Genomic DNA, 21,889 nt, shown 5'->3' on the forward strand with positions numbered 1-21,889 from the left:
CACTGGCTTGCGGTCTCCAGGGCGTATGGCGTTTCCAGGGGATCTGTGAGGCATGTGAGATGCTTTGAATGATTTTTGACGTGAAGTGTGTCCCGTTGTCAGATTCCATCCACAGGGGGAGTCCAAAGCGAGGAACGATTTCCCTAACAAACTTGAGGGCCACTGTTCTGGCAGTGCAATTACAGCATGGGAAGGCTTCTGGCCATCCGCTGAACCGACACACTATGACAAGGAGATATTTGAACCCTTGAGTCCGGGGAAACTCAGTAAAGTCTATTTGCCACACTCATCCGGGGCCCAGAGCGGGTTCTAGGGCAGCTGGTGGCACAGGATGTCCCGGTTGGGGGTTATTCTTTTGGCAGACTAAGCAGTCCGCTTGTACCTGGGCAGCCAGGGGTCGGAGTCCGGAAGTGATAAAGTATTTTCCCATTAGCTGGATAAGTGCTTCCCTGCCAGCATGAGTATGCAGCACACCAAAAGCATACTTTGAATCAGTAAAAATGTTGACCCGCTTTCCTTTTGACAGTTCAAGTGCACAGGTCAGGGCTATTAGTTCGGCAAGCTGGGCAGAGGTCCCAGCAGGCAAACCTTCAGCTTCCACAGTGTCATGGAGGGTCACAACAGCATAACCCGCCCTCCTTTGCCCATCTATTACAGTACTGCTACCATCAGTGTACCACTCATAATCTGCATTTGGGAGAGGTACATCCTTTAAATCCGGACGGCTGGAGTACTGGACATCTATGATCTCTAAACAGTCATGTTTCTGTTCCTCTGTTTCTGGCAAGAGAGTGGCTGGGTTAAGGGAGGGGCAAGGCTGTAGGGTGACTTCAGAGTTCTCTAACAGCTTAGCCTGGTACCGAGCAATCCGAGCCTGGGTGAGCCAAAGCCCTCCCTTTGCATCCAATAAGGCTCGGACCATATGGGGAGTATAGATTTGCATAACCCCTCCCAATGTTAACTTCTCGGCTTCCTCAAGCAATAGGGCAGTAGCTGCGAGCGCCCGTAAACATGCCGGCCAACCCTTTGCAACCTGATCCAATTGCTTAGAAAAATAAGCCACAGGACGCTTCCATGCTCCTAACAGCTGTGTGAGCACTCCTAGGACCACCCCCCTTCGTTCATGTACATACAACTGAAACGGCTTAGAGAGATCTGGCAGGCCCAGAGCCGGGGCTTCCATCAATTTTCTTTTCAGGATTTTTAAATGCCCTGTCAGCCTCTGGGGTCCAATAGAAGGGGTCATGATCTGCTTCTTTTACACAGTCGTACAGGGGTTTAGCCCACAGTCCAAACTCTGGGATCCATATCCTGCAAAAGCCTGCCATACCCAGAAATGCCCTGAGCCGCTTACGGTTACTTGGGGTAGGAACTTGACAGATAGCTTCCTTTCTTTTTTTTTCGCTTGAACGCTGACGCTCCCCTTGCCTTAGCTGTAACCTGATCCCTCTCCACCTCAGACAACAGGGTTCTCAGGAGGATATTACAGTCGTCTCAATCGGCTTGTGACTACTGAGGCACCCCTCAAAGACTGAAATAAACCTGCTTGCGTTCGTTGAGAATTCCCCAGCCTGTGTTTTAAAAGCTGCTAAGTCTATTGGATTGAATGGCACATGGATGTAAACTTGCATAGTGGTAGCCTGACGTCCGTCTGCCCCTGGGCAAGCCACAACCGTCTCGGTAAGCAAAGGATAGAGTCCCACCGAGGGGGCAATCTCTGTAACCCGAGGCATCCTACCCTTATAAGGTGGGAGTGTGGGGGCCGAAGGGGACACCGGCTCTGCCATTACAGTGGGGGTGGGGGTCTGGGGACTAACATTAGCTGCTACCAAACCAGTTGGAGTCAGATTACAGCGCTGTAAAATATCTGGTCGAGTACATAAAGTCAGAAACAAATGCGCATACATATGTTCATTCCATTTCCTTGTTCTCTGACAGAACAGGAGTAACTGAAGGATCGTGTTGTAATTAATTGACCCTCCTGGTGGCCACCACTCCTGGTCCTCTAGTTGATATTGAGGCCAGTCAACTGTACAGAATCGTTTTAATTGGCTCTTAGTCATCGGATCCGCACCAAATACCTTCCAGTTTGCTAGAATGCACTCTAGGGGCGTACACCGTGCCCTAACCTCTGAGCTCTGTCCCTGTCCCATACCTACAGGGTAACTCTGGGCGTCCCCAGGTTCCAACAGAGCATATAATCCGGATTTTAAAAGGATCCTACCTTATCCAAGGGACCGGTTCTTCACCGTGGTCTTCAGCTGCTCCTCCCCCATGTCTAAGGGACCGGTTCTTCACCGCCGTCCACAACAGCTTCTCCACTATATGAGTGCGTTGCACCGTTGTGCCCTCTGGGGTCGATCAAATCGCGTCTCCTCCGAGGCCCCCGATGAACTCACCGGTGCGCGCTGGGCGTCGGTTCTCGCCGCAATCCTCGACCTCCAGGAGGGGTCCGGGCAAGGCTAAATTGCAGCCTCGAGCCCACCCAGGGACGCCAAAAGCTGTTGCCAGCACCCAGTGCCGAGAGGCTGAACAACAGCTTGAGTGGTTCGTTACCCGGTGTGCTGCACCCAATAATCACAACGGGGTGGAGAAGCAGAAAAGTTTATTTGCAGCTGCAAAAAGGTACAGGGAGAATAAAATCTCAAATCCTGCACAACAGAGCAGGAAGTTACACAGGCTTTTATACATCCTTTTTTCCAGCATACTTATCCAATAGCAAGCTGCTCCAAGTATCCATATAGCCAGCCAATCCAGTTCCCAGCTAGTTCCCTGATTCTCTGTATCATTTGTTAAACTATATATAAAGCTGCTTTATTCAGCATTGTTCTTCCATATCTCCCCTGTTTGGCCTTGCTTAGTTTCAGGCAGTCTGACTCTGCAACATACTGTTGCAGATTCTCAGCATAACTGCTGTGTGTGCCTCCAGGCGGGGGGGCCAAGGACACTTGGGCCTAGCACACAGAGCTGCTGCGAGTGCCTCCAGGCAGGAGGGGGGGGCAAGGACACCGGGGCCTAGTGCGAGGGGGCTTCATCGACACTTGTGGTCTTCCATCCCCTCGAGTTACCTAGTGGCCATGCCCCAGTGTTCCCAACAACCGGGGTCGGCAACCTTTTAGAAGTGGTGTGTCGAGTCTTCATTTATTCACTTTAATTTAAGGTTTCGCGTTTTTTAGAAGGTCTCTCTCTCTATAAGTCTATATATTATATAACTAAACTATTGTCGTATGTAAACAAGGTTTTCAAAATGTTTAAGAAGCTTCAATCTTACGCCGCTGGCCCGCTCAGCCCATTGCCGGCCTGGGGTTCGGTTCACCTAGGCTGGCAGTGGGCTGAGTGGGGCCTGTTGCTGGGACCCCGGCTGGCAAGGGGCTGGCAGCCAGAACACCAGACCAGCAGTGGGCTGAGCAGGACCAGCGGCCAGGACCCCAGACTGGCAGTGGGCTGAGTGGCTCAGCCTGCTGCCACTCAGCCCGCGGCCGGTCTGGGGTTCTGTCCGCCGGCTCCTGCCTGCCAGGGTCCCGGCTGCTGGCCCCGCTCAGCCTGCTGCCAGTCTGGGGTCCCGGCTCTGTCCGCATAGAGTAGGTACCTACCTTCTCCCTGGTTCTAGACCATTCTCTTCCTTTCTCTGCACTGAGCTGAGGGTGGCAGTGTGCTGAGAACAGGTCTGGGGGTGAAGGAGCAGGCTGGGGGTTGGGGTACAGGGTCTGGCCAGGAGCTAGAATGAGGGAGGGGGCTGAGGGTTGGGGCAGGAGGTTTGGGTGTGGAGTGCTTACCTGGGCAGCTCCCATTTGGTGCGAGGGGTGCAGGTGGGAATGTGGGGTGTGTGTGCAGGAGCTCCCATTTGGTGCGAGGGGTGGGAGTGGGGATGTGGGGGGTGCAAGAGTCAGGGAAGGGGGTTAGGGGGGCTGGATATGTGTGGAGGGTGCCGGAGTCAGGGCTGGGGTTGTGGGGGTGGGTGCAGGGGTAAGGGCAGAGGGCTGGGGGTGTGGGCTGGGGTCGTGGGGTGTTCCCAGACCCCTGCCCTGAGTGGCTCATGCCAGGGGGCTGGAGGGGGATATGCCCTGATTCCAAACCCCTTCCCCAAGGTCCCCGGAGCAGAGAGCACTCTGTGGCTCCGCTTTTACCTCTCCCGCTCGTAGCAAGGGCCGTCAGCTGATCGGCCGCAGGGAGGGAGAGAAGGAGGGGCAGGAACCCAGCACACTGGGGAAAGAGGCGGGGGAAGCTTGCTTGCCCTGCAAGGAGAGAGTGGTGGGCGGAAAAGAGCAGGCTGGGCCGGATTTTTAGTGGCACGCTGCTGTCTGCCCGGGTCCGGCAGACAGCAGTGTGCCACTAAAAATTGGCTTGCGTGCCGTGTTTGGCATGCATGCCATAGGTTGCCGACCCCTGCTATAGATATTGGTGATTTCTGTCTCTGAATGTCACTGTAATTGGCAGTGAAAGCCACTAGATTTGTCACTGGTCACTTTGACACTTATTTTCTCACTAGGGAAATGAAAAAGTCACTAAATCTAGTGACAAAGTCACTAAGTTGACAACACTGCTACGGATGATGGCAAAAATTAAGTAGGACTAACTGAATAGAACATAGCAGGACCATCAGAGATGGCCAGAGCCAAAGAAACCCAGAGCACTTTTAGACTCATATAATTTAAGGTTATCAGGGACCATCATGATCATTATTGTGACCTGCATATCACAGGCCACAGAACCTCACCTACCTACTCCTGTAATAGACCCATAACCTCTGGCTGAGTTACTGAAGTCCTCAAATCTTGATTTAAAGACTTCAAGTTACAAAGAATCCACCATTTACTCCGATTCAAACCAGCAAATGACCTGTGCTCCATGCTGCACAGGAAGATGAAACCCTGCAGGGTTTCTGCCAATCTGAGCAGGGGGAAAATTCCATCTCAACCCAAAATATGGTAATGAGTTAGACCCTGAGCATGTGGGTGAGACTCAACAACTGGACAACTGGGAAAGAATTCTCTACAGTAAATCACAGCCCACACCATCTAGTGTCTCATCTGCAGCTGTTGGAGATATTTGCTAATAGTAGTCATGGATGAGCCATATGCCGTAGCAGGCAATCTCATCATCCCATCCGCTCTATAAATTGATTAATCTCAGTCTTGATAAAACAATTTAGGTTTTTTGCTTCACTACTCCCCTTGAAAGGCTATTCTAGAACTTTACTCCTCTGATGGCTAGAAACCTTCATCTAATTTCAAGTCTAAATTTACTGGTGGCCAGTTTATGTCTATTTGTTCCTGTGTCAATATTGACTCTTAGCTTAAATAACTCCTCTCCTTTCCTGGTGTTCATTCCTCTGATGTATTTACAGAGAGCAATCATATCTCCCCATAACCTTTGTTTGGTTAGGCTAAAAATACCAAGCTCCTTAAATCTCCTCTGATAAGGTAGGCTCTCCATTTCTGATCATCCTAGTAGCCCTTCTCTGCACCTGTTCCTGTTTGAATTCATCTTTCTTAAAACCTTCACTTTCATCCTATAGGGACAGGGAGAATCCCACTAAGATCACCTGAACCTCAATTTTTTTAAGCATCTTTCCCAGCCTGGCACAGTCTTCCTTGACGCGTTCTAGTGAGAATCTTGCCGTATCATTTGTTCCCACATGAAGGACAATCAGTGGGTTCTTTCTGCTCCCATTAGGATCCTCTTCTACTTCAAGTCCATATCCCATATCTTAGCTCTAAGCAGACAGCACACCCTTCTGTTCTCTGGAACAGATCTGGTGACAGGCCTACCTGTTCTTAGTAGGGAGTCCCCAGCCACGTAGACCTGCCTTTTCCTGGTGTTGGTGCAATTCTCTGGCCTTCCCCCTTCTGATCTTTCTGGCTGCAACTCTTCTTGTCTTCTGTTCTCACTTGTAATCTTCTGAGAGTCATCCTCTATCCTCCTGAGGCTCTGAACACTAGCTATTGTCACTGATTCTTCCCCTCTTCTTGTAGGACTAACCTCTCTTCTCTTCTCTTCTCTTCTTCCTTGCCCTCCCATCTTCTCAAACTCCCATTTTCATCTGTTTGCTGACTCCTGTGCTGCTAGCTGGCTGCCTTTATAGGACTGATTAGAGATGACCTGCCGCCTAATAAGGGATGCCTTTCCCCCTAATCAAGGCTCAGCTGTACCTAGTGCTCTGCTTCTCTCACAACACATTGCCCCCTACCAGCTAATGAACTCTGCACTTCCTGGTGTTGCTCAAGTACATTCCCAAGGGGATATTAACTTTAGGTCAAGTGTCCAATTCAGTTACACTGAGCCCTCTAAGCGCCTGGCAGATACAGACAGATTATTTGCTCTGTTCTGTCTTCTTTACACTGTTCTATAACTTGTCCATTGGATTTTAAACTCTAATGTGTAATGGATGGGGTTTCCTAGATAGGTAGAAGTTCTGGAATCACCCTGCGTTGTCCTTTAGCAATGGGTGTGTACCAGTGGCATGTCCAGGTAAGGTGAGGTTGTAGTCAGTACATAGCACATGCATGCATTTCATTTCAATGGAGTTACACTAGCAATGAATTTGTCCCTTTTGTTTATTATTAGGCTGTTTCCCCGACACTCATAGATGCATAATACCAACAGAATTAAAAATTCCAGGAATGGTGAGGGCCTAAAAATTGCTCTAATTCATGGAAGAATGACTCAATGTAGGACACACTAAAGCAGGGCTATAATAGGATGCTCCCACAGAAGGAACTCTCTAAATGCAACAATCAACCTTGGTGTGTGCAGTAGGGCTGGTAGAAAATTAGAAATGCCATTTTATGAGAAAATCCAATATTTTGACATTTGTTTTTTCCTAAATCAGGATGGAAAAAGTCAAAATACCAAACCTTTTTGCAGAAAGAAAAGTTCTGATTTTTTTCAGTTTGGAAATGTTGAAATATTTAGTTTTAAAAATATAATACATATTTATGATCAAAGTAAATCATTTCAACTTTCCCAAATTGAAATATTTTATTTTGGGTTGGTTCATTAACTACATCTGCCTGAGCTGCCTCATAGGAACTATTGTTTGGGTACCTCATGCCCCCCCTTCTCCTGATGGGCTCTCTGTCTGGACTACATCTCCCAGGATATACCACCATCATAGGATTCCCATGACGCATCAAGGCAGTTCAGTGAGAGAGGCAGTCACAGTACATCATGGGAAATGTGTCAGGCCAAGGCCATACGTAAGAATGGGGACATGAGGTACCTAAACTACAACTCCCATGAGGAAGTGTGGCCACTCAGATGGACACAGTTTAATGTCAAACTGACTTGAAATGTATCCATTTCAGGAAAACATCAACTTTGTGGAAACCTCATTTTTCACTGGAAAAAAAAATTAGAAAGAAAATTCCTAAGGATCTCTAATCAGATCTAATGTCAAAAGATCTGTTTTAGGGCTGAATTTGTTCTTGAGAGTCTTTGATATACATGTTGCCCTAATCCAAAGCTATTGCATTCTGGTTCCCAATCTATTTCAAGACCAACATAATCTCTTATTCCACACTCACTTACATTAATTTAAATCAGGAGCAATTCCATTGTTTCTACTGCAGTTTTACTGGTATAAAACCAGTGAAAGTGAGCAGTCCCAATAACCTTTAGACCATGCACTACACTAGAACATGACGAGTTCTCCATGAAGAGGCAGACTTTTAATTAATAGGCACTTTCTTCATTTTAGTAACCACATGGCACCAGATTCTGGTCTCAGTTACAACAATAGAATTAGTCAATTAATTAGAATCAATGGAGTTTATGTCAATGGGAGTTATTTCAGATTTATTCTGGTGTAACTGTGAGCAGAATTTGGCCAGTAAGACCATATTCTACCACTGATCTTCAGGGAAAATTTGTATTTACTTCAATGAGAGTAAGACTGGTCCTCCATATGATCCAGAGTAAAAAAAAACTGTGGATCAACAAAGGGGGTGTCTTTGTCATTCTGTTTGTTCCTCATCACACTTTTCCTTAGGCAAATTTTAGTCCCTAGAAAATAAATATTTCTTTTCTCTTCACCAACAGCTTTTCCACTTTGGTATCTAATACCATGGTATCTGGGTGCCATAAAAAAGACACATGAAAATTATGTTCCCTTTTGCATTATTCTTTTAGAAATAGTCTTTTATATTCTTGCTAACCAGGGTTTCTTAGGATTCTGAGGAAGCAATTAAACAATGCTAAATATACATATATATAGGTTTTGGAATGAGAAAATAGAGGACAAGAAGGAATACAATGAGCAGAAAAAGATGAGGATGACAAGGCCATTGTTGAGAACTATGCAAGAAAACAGATCAGAATTCTCAGCATAAGTAGCCCTTCATTATAGTGCAAGAATATATCATGGTGCAGTTGTATATAATCTGGTATGCTTACATCTTCATAGTGGAAGGTAATTAAAGCAATAACACTGCCCCTATAAAAACTTACCATTATTTAAACAATCCCAGTAATATTATAGGACTATGGGCTGGATTCAGTAAAACAGGATGTCTGACTTCTATGCAGTGGAAAACAGTGGAGCTCTGCAAAATATTGACTTTCATGACTTTTTCAAATATGCCCAGGTTTCAGCAGTGTGTGTAAGTTGAATCTACCATTATGGAAACAGATCAAATTTATTACAGAACAGTATTTTTTATAATATTTTTTTAAAAAAAATCTATACAATTCCATAGCAGGGATATACATTCTCTATTTGATTCTATAGTATAACTTACAAATGGCAAATGATAACATTTGCTATTAACTCTGTGGGTTTTTACAGTAACTTTTATAGAACTCCGTTAATTCCTACATAACCCTATGGATTTCATCCCTGTTACATTCTGAAGAGTCTGTAAATATTAAATCTGGCCATGTTTGATTAGTTTCTCTAACCCTTAAATCCTGACATATGATATATTTTAAAGGTATTGAAACATATTAAGACTAATTTGAAAACCTGTGAAAATAAAACTCAAGGCTGATTGTAGTACATAGGAACACAGTATAAGAAAGTAACAGAAAACATGAAAAAAAAAAGTTTAATTTATTTTACAGTTATACAAATAATAAAACAGTAATACCCAAATGCTGTACACAAAATAACATTAGAGGACAAGCCTGACAGAATACATCTTAACACTTTAAACTACACAAATGGTATTGTGAATGCTCAGTAGCAATAGTACTGTGCAGAAATGCTCTACTCCATAAACTCTCTTCCTTTATTATATACACATTTAGAACAATTGTGCTTTTCCCTACACAAAGCAACATATCTTAAAAACAATAAAACTTAATGTGCAATATAAAGCATAAATCCTGCAAGAGGCTAGGCGCCTATTTGTTTTGAACACTTCAACTCTCAGTGAACTCAATGAGAGTAACGAGTACTCAGCACTTCACAGGATCAGACCCTAAAAGAAAAAAATTGTACTGAGCCCACAGGTATTTATCTGCAAATTGCAGTCAATTCAAACAAATCGTCATCCTCACGAGTGTGTTGATTTTATTTTTAATGAGACATTTATTTCAGGGTGGGATTTATTAATTGTGGTTCGGTTTGCAAAACAAGTCAAATTGCCCAAACCCCTTCAAGGTTTGAAACATTCAGTAGATGTTAGACGTGGGGGGTGGGAGAGGGAGAACTGTCCCAAAGCTGCAAACTTAACAAGAAAATATATTATCTATTATTCTCCATTAAACCAAAGGAGAGAGGGTCCCTGCCAAAGAAATGTGAAAATACTAGTTTATAAATCATTTACAACAAATGTGTCTGAATGAAAACAAATTCCTCTGCTAACTTTGCCTCACTGTAGATCTGCCTCAAGATTCAGGCAACATAACAGACTGTTTCCAGAATTTTGCTTTCAATTATTATTTTTTTAAACATATTTGCAAGAATCATTACTGGTGATTGCTACATCTTGTGTAGGAAGAAGTCAGTCATTTGAGACCATTCCTCATTCATAATCAGCTTAATCTGATGCCCTATTTCATATCCCCACCAAATCAGGCATCATTATAACAAGCGGGCTACTTATTCATTTTATTTTATCTAGTTACCATAAGTCAGCGATAAGTGTTGGGCACTAATTATTACAATGGATGTTTATACTAGCAGTTCTGTAAGCAGTATGGGGAAATGAAAACAACAGAACTCATCCAAAGCTGCCTTGCAGATTTGAACTAGATTGTTGTACTGTGAGTTGAAGAACCACACAGTGAAATCCACTCCCCTGCATAGGTCCTATGCCCTATTTTAACCTCCATATAGGTTCTATGAGGCCAATCCTTCACTGACCTCCACAGGAAAAAGAGGATCAAATAGTGGAAACAGTGTGATTTCACTGTTAAGGGAGTGGAGAATTTGGGGAACTTGAATGGAGGTCCAGGGGCAGCCATGTACATTATGGAGACCAGCTCTGAAATCCCCATGCAGCAGTGTTTAGGAGCAGGGCATGGCAGGCCAGGGATGGGCTGGCATCCGTGGATCTGCTGATGTGGAGAAGATTTACCGGATATTGACCTCCATAAAGGGAGATACAGGACCATGGAGAAGATGGTTGCAGTAATGGCCACAGGACTGGAAATCACCCTCTTCCGTTTACCAAAGAATCTCCCTACATTACATTGAGCTACTGGGTTTATTTGTGATTTTTGCACTGGGGTCAGTTTCATCAACAGAAATAAATATGAACACTTCAAAATAGACTCATGCATATCTTTTAAATACTCATTCATATTCTGCCTACTTCCCCCAATCTTCATCTATGGAATTTTAAATCTGAACAGAAAAATCTCATCTACCATTCTATTTCTAGGTCTCACTGGTTTCCCTAAGTCTATTAAAAAAGCCATTTATTTTTCTTTTTTTGTGCAATGGGAAATAAAGCACGTCCATCTACTGTGAGCTTTTTCTATCTTGATTGAACTCATATTGGAGTATTAAAAAGTTCCCTGAGATGGGGCAGAAAAACACAGTTTTAATCCACGAAGAAGCCCTTTTTTGACTGTAGACTCTGCCATCTCAACACAGAGACCAAATTCACAGACCATGAAGTATGTAGTAATAAAGGTAGGTGAATAAGCTAACAAGGCACTACTCTGAGCTGCTCTGAGCTGGGTATCAGTAAATCTCTCAGTGGACAGTCAATCATTCTATAAAAAATAATGGGTGGAACAAGACGACCTCCATGCATATTTACTGTTAATAAGGTATCACCCATATCTGTTTTAAAATGCAACCCTTTAATATTTACCCTACACAATTTTGCAGTTTTTCAAACCCAATTTAAATGTTACATTCAGTGCTGCCAAGTTGCTCTAAGTGATTCCCTTACGATTTCTGGAATAAAACCAAAAAAGGTATTAATCCTTGATCATGTAAGGCCAAATCTTGGACCCCAGCACAAAGCCAAAGCAAACAAGTGTTGTGCAGGAGAGCTTGGTGGAGGGCGAGGGGGAAATGTTGACTATGTTTATGAGATGGACAGCTGTGCTTTCAAACCTCAATCTGTTGGCTGCAGTAATAAGTTCTGTGGCCTCCTCTGAAGGGAGTCTGGTTAGTGGACTTGCATGATCATAGACTTTCCCCTGCCATGCATAATGAATTCTGGACCCACGAATCAGGAACAAGATTTGTCCTTTACAGCTAAAACCCACCATGTGTTGTATAGATGCAGGGGGAGGAAGGAGGAATTAGTCAAAAGGGCAAAGATACTCTCCTAGAACTTTCTTAAGTGCTAGTTCTGGAGCCTGACGTGACTGGAGACATAATCAGGCTTCAGACTCCACTATCATTAGGGGGCAATCAGAGTGAAAATATGATACGGAGCTCATTGCACTAGAACCATCATGTCCAAGACCAGAAGTTGGGATCAAGGGGTCTTCACTTGGCTACAGTCATTCCTCTACCAAGGTGTGAGTAAAGTTCTTTAAACTAGCTCTTCCCCCTTTTAAATAGGTTCATCCTTGCTCATGTGTCTGGTGTTAAGTTTCTTGACATACACATTCTAAAAAAGGAAGTATTCTGATTTTGTTTAACTCCAGTGCATTCAATCACTCTAATTACCCAAGTCTGTCATATGAACAGACTAAGAAATGGTACTTCAGACTCTTCTGTACTAGATCCTGACGATACTCCTTCTACCGCTTCTAAATCTCTTTCTTGGACAAGGACAAGTACAGGACAAGAACAGTTGTTCTGAGTAATAAAATGAATGAATGAGGTTTGGAAGAAAAGAACTGATATGGGAATAATACAGCAATGTGCTATTTTCAGTTACTTATCAGCAAGTTGGACTAATACAAGACAGGTATATTGTCCATCACCATGAGAAATTTAGATTTAAAAAGGACTTTGTTCAGTTTATGCTTTATTTTCCATTCAGTTTTTTACCCATTCCAATATGGCAGGGATATTACATGTAGCAAAATTTTGCTACATTAATTCTTTGTCATCTTGGTTAAAAGAAAACAAACAGATTCCAAAGAATTAAAACCTCCCATTGACTATGCCATAATATTTTTATTACAATAATTAAAAAACTGAAAATATCAATTTTGCTCCAATGAAAATAAAAATCACACTCACATGTTTAAGTGCATGGAATAAAAACAATTTGGATATTTATGAAGAACAAATCACTTGAGGCAAAGTCAGCTTAGGGAATTTGTTTGAGGCTCTTCATTCGAACAGAATAGGGAACATATATTCCAGTGAACAACAATACCCAGAAACATTTTTCCTTCAGCAGCACAGCAACACAGTACTAAATGTACGTTTTCTCCATGTATACAAAAAAAATCAGTGTAATCTTTGGTACCAAATGTAAGGGCACCTTTTTATTAAGTACGTCCTCCCAGTTGGCAAGTAACAGAACGTTTTCCTTAAGAATGGCTCAAAATTACCAATCTCATAGTGGTTCTGTTTAGCTGGCACTGACAATTTCAGTTAAAAAAGCAATCTGGAGGTTTAGAGTTGTGCAACAGCAGGATACAACATAAATATTTTTTAAGTATTTGATTTCCCCCCAATAAGAACTTATTTCTTCAAATACAACTCTTTGAAGATTTTATTTTTAACTGTTCCTATCATCCTCATAAAATCCTTTAAGGATTCCAATACCCAAATAAGAAAAAAAAAACAAAACAGCAATCAGAAAAAACACCAACAAAAACAATGAGGTTATAATACAAGGTCAGACAGTCCCCTGACTGAAGGCATTTACTTGATCTATTTAATCTTATGGACATCACTTTCTCCACTAATTCCACCATGATTTCTGATGCCAAAGGCTGTTTTATTTCCCCAAGGATAGAGTCCATCTTCTGGGTATTTCTTCTATAAGCTGCTCAACTTTGTGGTGGCAAGTCAGCATTAAATGGATATTTGCTTCCTCTTTGACGATGAATGCATCATTGGATCTTGTAAACACTACTGATTTTACATTCAAGCTTTGTTCTTAGTGAAAGTGGCACTTACTTGAACCCTTGCAGTCAAGTTATCTTAGTTTTATAGCACTTTACAGGTATAATATCAGCTGGTCATGGACTTCAGGTAAGCTTCCTTTTCCCAATGGCTTAGTGGGTATTGAAATATATCCTCTGTTGGATCCCATTGCCTTCACAACATCTTTATGATGAAGTTACTATTCTGTACTTTATATTGTACTTTACATGTGCTTTATTGCTGTACACATTTCCCTGTTGTTAATTTCAGTGCTCCTTGGTTATGTAACATATGTAAAGTTTTAAACTCTAATGGCATCCTATGAGGGCTGGCATTAGAAAAGTATCGATATTTTAGATCATCGTAGTAATGATATTTGACTGGTTTTCCATATAAATCCTTTGGGAACGGCCAGAACCCATATAGGTGAATTTCATCACAAAATCTGGTAGCGAGCGTGTACATGAGGAGACCGGTGCTGGGTCGTTTGATGTGGACCTTGTTTGTCAGCCAGTAACTACAAAGCAAACAAGAAAAAGACAAGTCATGAAACATACATATAACTCCATGTAAACGCAAGGTGTAAAATGCCCTTAGTTTATCTTCATTATATACATTATTTTTCTTTCATGCATGTTTTTTATGGGCTTCGTTGATTTCCTTGGAATGGATATATACAGATTAGCTGGTTTTCTTCTTCTTTAGGGCAAGATGGTGAGCAGTTACTTGCAAAAGTAGTTCCATTAATTTTCAGTAGTATGACCTGTGCAGGTAACTGCTCACTTGTGTGAGAAAGGGTTTCACAAGTTTTTACAGGGGTTAACTTTCTTTTTGGAGGAGGAGGTTGAAGCCTTGACGAACACGTGTTATTGCCCCTGAACTGAAGCTTTACATTGGCTCAATTGTATACTAGGAGTTAGGAATTCCAAGAGAAAATGAAGTAACCACTTGAGTTCTGGAACTGCCAGCTCCAAAAGCTATAAAAGGAGATTTCATCCATCTTGAAAAGACACTGTTTTTACATTATTTTGTAGACGTTAGATGAAGGAAACACCTAGAATACCAGTTTACCTAAGTGATGGGGACTGCCACCCTCCGGGGCATTGTTAACAGGTCCAAGGGTAACAATTACACCCTCTTTCTTAATGGGACAGAGTCTTAAGTTTTCTTCTGTTGTGAGATGGGGTCATAGTATCGAAAAAATTGGGAGCCACTAATTCAAGATTAGCACCTACTAATCAGGATAATTTGCTATAGTTAAACACTAAGATAGGGGGAAGAATCTGTGCCAAAAAAAATGTCTAAATAGTTCATTTTGACTGTGAAATAAGTTGAACTCTTTGGGACAAAGTCTTTTAGACTATTATTCAAAAATATGCATGTAGCTGTTCTAATTATCAGGTAACTTCATAGGCAAAACTGGCCACATAGACATATATCCGATCATTTGTACTTAGAACAATCCAGTTTAATAAATAAATATCTGATTAGCCAATTTAATACACACAAATATGCAAATTAATTGCTGTGCAAAAGCAGAAGCAGTTATAAACACTTTTGTGTAATGACCTTTAGCTTCCCTTAACAAAACGCATGAAGGCAAAATTTTATTTTTGTAAAACCTAATTGTTTCATTGAAAAATAAAGGACATTTTTATTAAAGTAATCTGACCCTTTAACTTGTTTGCATGTTTACTACAAATCTGAGACTATTCCTTTTCCCCATCACAAGGATTGCAACTTTTTTAGAAATTCACCATTAAAATGAACTGGCTCTATCCTTGATTGATATCTTTATACTTACTAACAAAACCCCCATAAACCTGAACATGCTTTTGTTGACTTGATAGACAAATCTCTATGCGAAATCAAGGTGCTACCTACCAAGAAGAGATGTATCTAATCTGCTAATCTAAAATACTGTGCAGTGTTGTAGTTACACTGTTTCTTTGGTTTGCAGCAAGCTCTCCTTCCAGACACAACGACAAACATACATCTTAGCAGGTTTTTTCTGGATTCCATTAATCACAGGTTTCTCAGGTTTTTTAAGCATATGTTGGCAATGACTTAGAGCCTCTCAACTGAAAAAGATGATGCAAAGAATGACAGACAGAGAAAGAAACACAAAGATGTGAAGAATCTGCTAAATTTAGGCTTTTTTCTTGCCTGCCAAAAAGAAATCCTGACTGATGACAATCCATTGGAAGACCATTCACATCTGTTTTCTGGTACATTCTGAATAAACCTAGGGAACTGTATTCTGGAAGGAAGCACTGAGTTGAACTATGTTTTGATAGAATTTTGTTTTCTTGGTTCTATTCAGGTTTGCCAAAATCTGTTTTTAAGAGATGGATGTGCTAGCATTTCACAGGTTTATGAAAAAGGAAACACTTTTGTTAGGGCCAATGGAACTAATCCACATAACATTAAGATAGAGCTACAGCTACATACACAATGACTCATTAGTTCAACTTATTTTCTTCTAAGATATATTCATTTTTATATTAACACCAGGTTAAAGAGAGGCCAGGCACATGAGTTTGAGTTCCCAATTCTAACAAGCTCTCAAGGCAAGCAGGTGCTGAAAGAAATTGCAGATAACCTGCTCCGTCCATTGAACAAGGAAGACAGCATGTTGTTCTCTAGTGATAAACCTTTGCCTCCAAACTAGCTTGCCATTCTACTACCCAAGCAGACTGGCCTCACACTGAACCTCTGTCAAGCACAGAGGCTATTTCACATATCATTCGTGCCTAAAAAACAAGTGAATATGAAGAGCAAGACATAACAGTAATGTACAGCTCTCATAACTGCAGGCCAAGAGTTACATTTTGTCTTGCTCATATATATATACTTTAAGTATATATATACACACTTAAAAGTTCCCCTATCTGTAAAAATGGGATAATGACATTTACCCTCCTTTGCAAAACATGTGGAGATCTCTGGATGAAAAGTGCTAACAAAGAGCTAAATTTTATTATCATTATTATTATTAACTGAAACAAACAAAAGTGGTCTGATTTTTGTGCTGAATATCCATAAACTCCACTGAAATTAATGGGATTATGTTTGTTCGCTCCACTGAAAATGAGGTCACTCTTACATAGATACCGGTACCTAAATATGAATTTAGGAACCAGGGGGAGTTTTCAAAGACACAAATGGAAGTTGGGTGCCTAAACTGCATGGAAAATCAATGGGAGTTAGGCATCTAACTGAAAATCTTCACCGTCTCCCTATCTTCAGGCACCTAGTTCTGAAAAATATGGCCATACTAATTAAATTAGGTTTGGCATATTAGCGGTTTGGTAAGGACTGGCCTCATGCTTGCTCAAACACTTAGTTAAGGTTTGTTGAGCACTTTGAAGAGGTAAAGCTCTGTAAATGTTAAGTATTATCACTGTTTGGAACAGGGGTTCTCACAACAAATTTTTTGGTGGCCTCAGAGTGTGGCCACCAGCTCTTGCTGGTGGTCATGCTGACACTTTTCCCTAAAACACTTACTTTAGGAAAAGCAAATAAATATGCTCATATACACATTCAAATCATTATAATTTATTTATGTAGTTTTTTTTTTTTTGCAGACTCAGTAGTAAAAATAATGCTGTGAAAAGTGATATTTGTATGTTCGTTGATATCACTTTTCACAGCAGACTTACTAGCTAGCTAGGAGGCTGTGATAAGTGATACTTGCATGTTTGTTAGTACCACTTATCACAGCCTCTGAGCTAGCTACTAAGTCTGCTGTGAAAAGTGATACTTGTATGTTTGTTAATATCTCTTTTCTCAGCAAGCCCCAGGACAAATTAAGCCTGGGGGGCACAGGAAGTGGCAGCGGGGCCAGGGGCAGTGAATATGGGGCAAGGGAAGGTAGTGGGGGCCCAGGGCGATTGGGTTGAGCCTGCATGGCCGGAGCCAGGGGTCAGCACACTTAATGTGTGGTCAGAACTGGGGGCTGCGCACCTGAAGTCTGGGGTTGGAGCCCGTGGGACCAGGAATCAAAATTGTGCTCTATGCATTGCCCTCCACAGGTGGTGCAGGGCAGTGCATGCAGGAGCAACGGGGGGGCGGAGGGGGAGGGAGGGGGGAGGGAATGGCCGATAATTGCCCCCCTCCCCCATCACCACCCAAGAGCTTTTCGTGACTGCATGAAAAGCCCCTGGTGGCCGCATTTGAGAAATGTTGGTTTGGGGTGCATACTTATGGTCGTGTGGTTGGGGTTTTTTTAAGACACACAAATTGTATTCATTTAGAGCAACATTGGGACCTCGTGTGAATATATGTGTTTACAGACATGAGTAAGAGTAGCAAAATTTAGCCTTTAATATCAGAAGTGTCTTAAAAGCATCAGAAGCCCCAAAATCCTAAAAATATCCATTCTGTTAAAACTGACCTTTTCAGTTTCAGTTCGTGTCTTGCAGTCTGAGTCTCTGAAATGGCTGTGGCTTGGACAGTGGTTCTTTCAGCTCAGAAAAAAAAACTGACCTTTGTTTAAAAAGAAAAAGAACCTTCCCCCCTCCTCCCCGAATCATTCCCGTTGCATTCACAAAGTTTTAAAAAGCTGACAGATTCTGTGAGCTGAAAGCAGCTCCAGGCTGAGCCATTGACAGTTTAAAGACAGCAGAGAAAGACTCAGGAATCTGTTTCGTTTAAAAGACCTATGAATGAAAGCAAATTAAAAAAGCAAATATTATGGTATGAAGTTATGATAATTGCACAATACTACTATGGGTTATTCTGAATGTTTTCATTAACCTGCATTTTTAGGCAGGAGAGACCTCTGAGATGTTCCCTCTGCTGTCTGCTTTCAGAAGAGAAACTGATCCAGCATTTTACAACTGGTAAGATTTTTGTCGTGTTTTGTTTTAACAAATGCTAGGCTCCCTGAGCTGAAAACAACTTCAGACTGAGCGATAGCCAGTTCAAGAACTTCAGGCAAGAGATACAGATACCTGCTCAACATAGGCTGAAGCTGAAACCCAGGGATATTTCAGCCGAAACAGGTGTTGTAGGGCTATGCAGAATTGGTGTGGCAGGCTCACCATATGCAGGAGGTTGCAGGTTACTATACTGCTGCCTTTCCCTCAGAAGCCCAACCAGGTGCTTCCATTGTTTTGTTGTTGGGAACCTTATATGGCCTCCTCTTACCCTTACTCATGTAAGAACTAGGGTTGCCAACTTTCTAATTGCACAAAACCGAACACCCTTGCCCCGTTCCTTCTATGAGTCTTCCCACATGCTCAGGGTATAGCTGATCGCCATATCTGGGGTCGGGAAGGAATTTTCCTCCAGGGCAGATTGGCAGAGGCCAGGGGGGTTTTCGCCTTCCTCTGCAGCGTGGGGCACGGGTCACTTGCTGGAGGATTCTCTGCACCTTGAAGTCTTTAAACCACGATTTGAGGACTTCAATAGCTCAGACATACGTTAGGGGTTTGTTACAGGAGTTGGTGGGTGAGATTCTGTGGCCTGCGTTGTGCAGGAGGTCAGACTAAATTATCATAATGGTCCCTTATGACCTTAAAATCTATGATTCAATGATTCCATGAGGACCTGTCCCTACCCCACCCCTTTTCTGAGGTTCCACCCTCCATTCACTCCAGACCCTCTCTCTCCATCGCTTGCTCTTCCCCACCCTCATTCACTTTCACTGGGCTGGGGCAGGTATTTGGGGTGCGGGAGGGGGTGAGGACTCCAGCTAGGGGTGCAGACTGTGGGATGGGCCCAGAAATGAGGGGTTCAGGGAGCAGGAGGGGGCTCCAGGCAGGGATAGGGGTTTGGGAGGGGGTGATCGGAGCCGCCAGGGTCCCTTTTCGACAGGTGTTCTGGTCAAAAACTGGATGCCTGGCGACTCTAGAAAGACTGGGAGAGTTAAGTGTTCAAGAAATAAAACTGCAATATACAGAAAGTTCTGTATTTTGGCACAAGGAATTAATACAAGTTATTTCCAAGAGACAGAGATGAATATTCTATTACAGCTACGATGAAAAACACCCCCAGCATGCCAAAATCTATCACGAGTAGAGTTTACAGTAGGAATTAAAAACCTGCAAGGAAACTTTTCTTCTACCTGTCAAAACTCTTATCCAAATCATTCTGAGAAAAATGTAATTGTTCACCCACTCATACAAATGAGACATGGGCCCAAACTAAACTTCACACTCAAAATATGGGGTTGGTTTAAATCTGTAGCTGAAGTTTGCAGCTTGAGAGCAACTCAAATACAGATCCAAAAGACACAAGATGTGAAATGAATAAAATGGTTAGAGGCATTTAAACAGTTTGAAGCTTAAGGCATTCTTTAGAAATAAGATTTGTAATTAATCAGGAATGAACACAGCTCACTTCTGCAAAGCCAAGATCCCAATCACTGTTTGAATTGATTTTAAAATAGACCTTTTCGTCTACCTGGCCTCTGTCATTTAGTCTTGGATTATATGACTAAAATTGTTAATGACTAGAATAACTGCCCCACTATGAGATCAATTAAGGTTTAATTTTTGGAAATTCCTTAAGGTTGCAAGTAATTGTTTGACCAATAACCATTTTGCACCTTTCCCTTCCTGTCTGTGAACACATTAAGTTAAATCTAAGCTATAATGACAGCCTCTTTTTATTTATTTTTAGGAGTATGGTTTGAGATGTATTAGTTCCCTGTAAGCAGCAAAGGAAAAGACAGCTCTATTCAGGATCTGGAAAATGCAGGGGGCATCTTTAGTTTTTCCACAGGTTATCTCTGGACCTACATTCATGGTGATCGACATCCTAGACCTGATTTTCAAACTGGCTGTGGATTTAGCAAAAACAAGAAACACCACCAGTCCTGAACAGACTATTCTCTCCTTCAGACTAAGATTAGAATCCTCCCAAGTCTCCTGGCAAGACAGAAGTTCCTGGATTCAAATTCTAAAACATCCTTGCATAGTACTTCAACTCATTAAAAGGCTATAAAACAGATGACCAAGTAGGTCATTATGACCATTCAGTGTTAGTGTCATCATTAACCACAAAGGCTGACATTCTGGCATTGAAAATTTTGCTCCTTCCCCAAAGTTCCCAAGGGTTTCTATGGTTTTCTGATTATCTCTGACAAAAAAAAAAGGGCAAAAGGAAGACAGTGCATCAGTGACCAAAAACATAAATAGATATCGACATGCCCCAGTACAAGGAATACAAGCTTATGTCCTAGCTATTGAAGAAACAGAGAAATCCCACCTTTCTTCCACTATAGCAGGTGCTAAATCATATTCCATTGAATTATTACAGATTGTGAATCCTCTCGTTAACAGCGTACTTCAGCTACTCTCATTGAGAAGTATGATCAGAGAAGTATGATCTTGGAGAAAGTCATCCAAATCAAATATTGACTCTTGGAGCCCTAGGAAGCATGGATCGGGCATAGGCCTGATGACAGGAAACTGAATTTTCCCATTCTCAGCCTAAAGTTGCAACAGGCAGTGAAAAAGTCAACTACTTCCATCCAAACTCCCTCCTACCTCTCAAAAAGCAATGGTAGCAAGTGTTTGCATATTTGCTTACAATGGATGTATATAGTAGCAATTTGCCAATTTAAATATCCTGATTAGTCATCTTAAAACAGAAGTCATTAGCAAAATACTGTTCAGTTAATGGCATTAAACAGAGATCAGTATACTGAGTGTAATTTACACAGAAAGCTGACTTAGCCATTAAAGCCTTGCATTTTGTACTACTAAGATTTAAAAAGGTTTGTGATGTAAATTATTTATGTATCAGAAAGAACACAACAAAAATATTTATGTAAATGAGACCTGTTTACATTTTCAGTGTTTAGCATTCAGGATTATTACGTCACAAGCTTAATGCATAATTTCTATTGAACTTCTGATGCAGAAGTCCCAGGTACAAGATTTTAGGAGAGGAGTGAGTGGCAACAAGTCTTGCAGACACACTTAGAATAAAGTTTTCAGGGACAACAGACTCTTAGAAGTCCTATCATAGTGGAAAGGTGATGTAAGGATGGATTTGTCTAATGGTTCATGTCCTCACCATCTTGCATTGTTCAAGTGTGGCAAAGTTTTGAGACCGCCTTTCAGCACAGTGGTTTCACCTCAGTAAGATAAAAGATGCTGAGGTACTGTGACTAGCAAAAATTGTGCCATATCATTACATATTCCTGCTTGAGAAGTTAAACAGCTGAAAATCTGAACTGACGTTATTAGGGGTGAAATCAAATGCAAAATGGTGGTGAGGGTAGGTTTTATTTCATATATTTTACACCATTTTACTCAGTCGTGGATGGAAAATACAGCATAGCTAAAAAACCAAGAGTAAGCTTAAAAAAAAGTAACAGTATCAGCTGTTGGCTATCAGACTATGGCACATTAACTTTCTTGGCACATATCCTGTATCATTCTGAAACCACACTGAAGTACAGCCCATGCTGTTATAGGC

At 41.9% G+C, this 21,889-nt stretch overlaps 1 protein-coding gene across 1 annotated transcript in view; it reads right to left on the reverse strand.

Moving 5' to 3' along the window:
- Positions 1–12,181: 12,181 nt before the first annotated feature.
- Positions 12,182–21,889, reverse strand: part of ST8SIA4 (ST8 alpha-N-acetyl-neuraminide alpha-2,8-sialyltransferase 4) — an 80,662-nt gene continuing 70,954 nt past the window's right edge. The window contains exon 5 of the mRNA XM_073344594.1: positions 12,182–13,973. Within this exon, the coding sequence (XP_073200695.1) occupies positions 13,691–13,973 (283 nt within the window). The 3' untranslated portion in view covers positions 12,182–13,690. The remainder of the gene's footprint in view (positions 13,974–21,889) is intronic.

This window comes from Lepidochelys kempii, chromosome 5, assembly GCF_965140265.1.
Source record: "Lepidochelys kempii isolate rLepKem1 chromosome 5, rLepKem1.hap2, whole genome shotgun sequence".
In the NCBI taxonomy this organism is placed as follows: Eukaryota; Metazoa; Chordata; order Testudines; family Cheloniidae; genus Lepidochelys; species Lepidochelys kempii.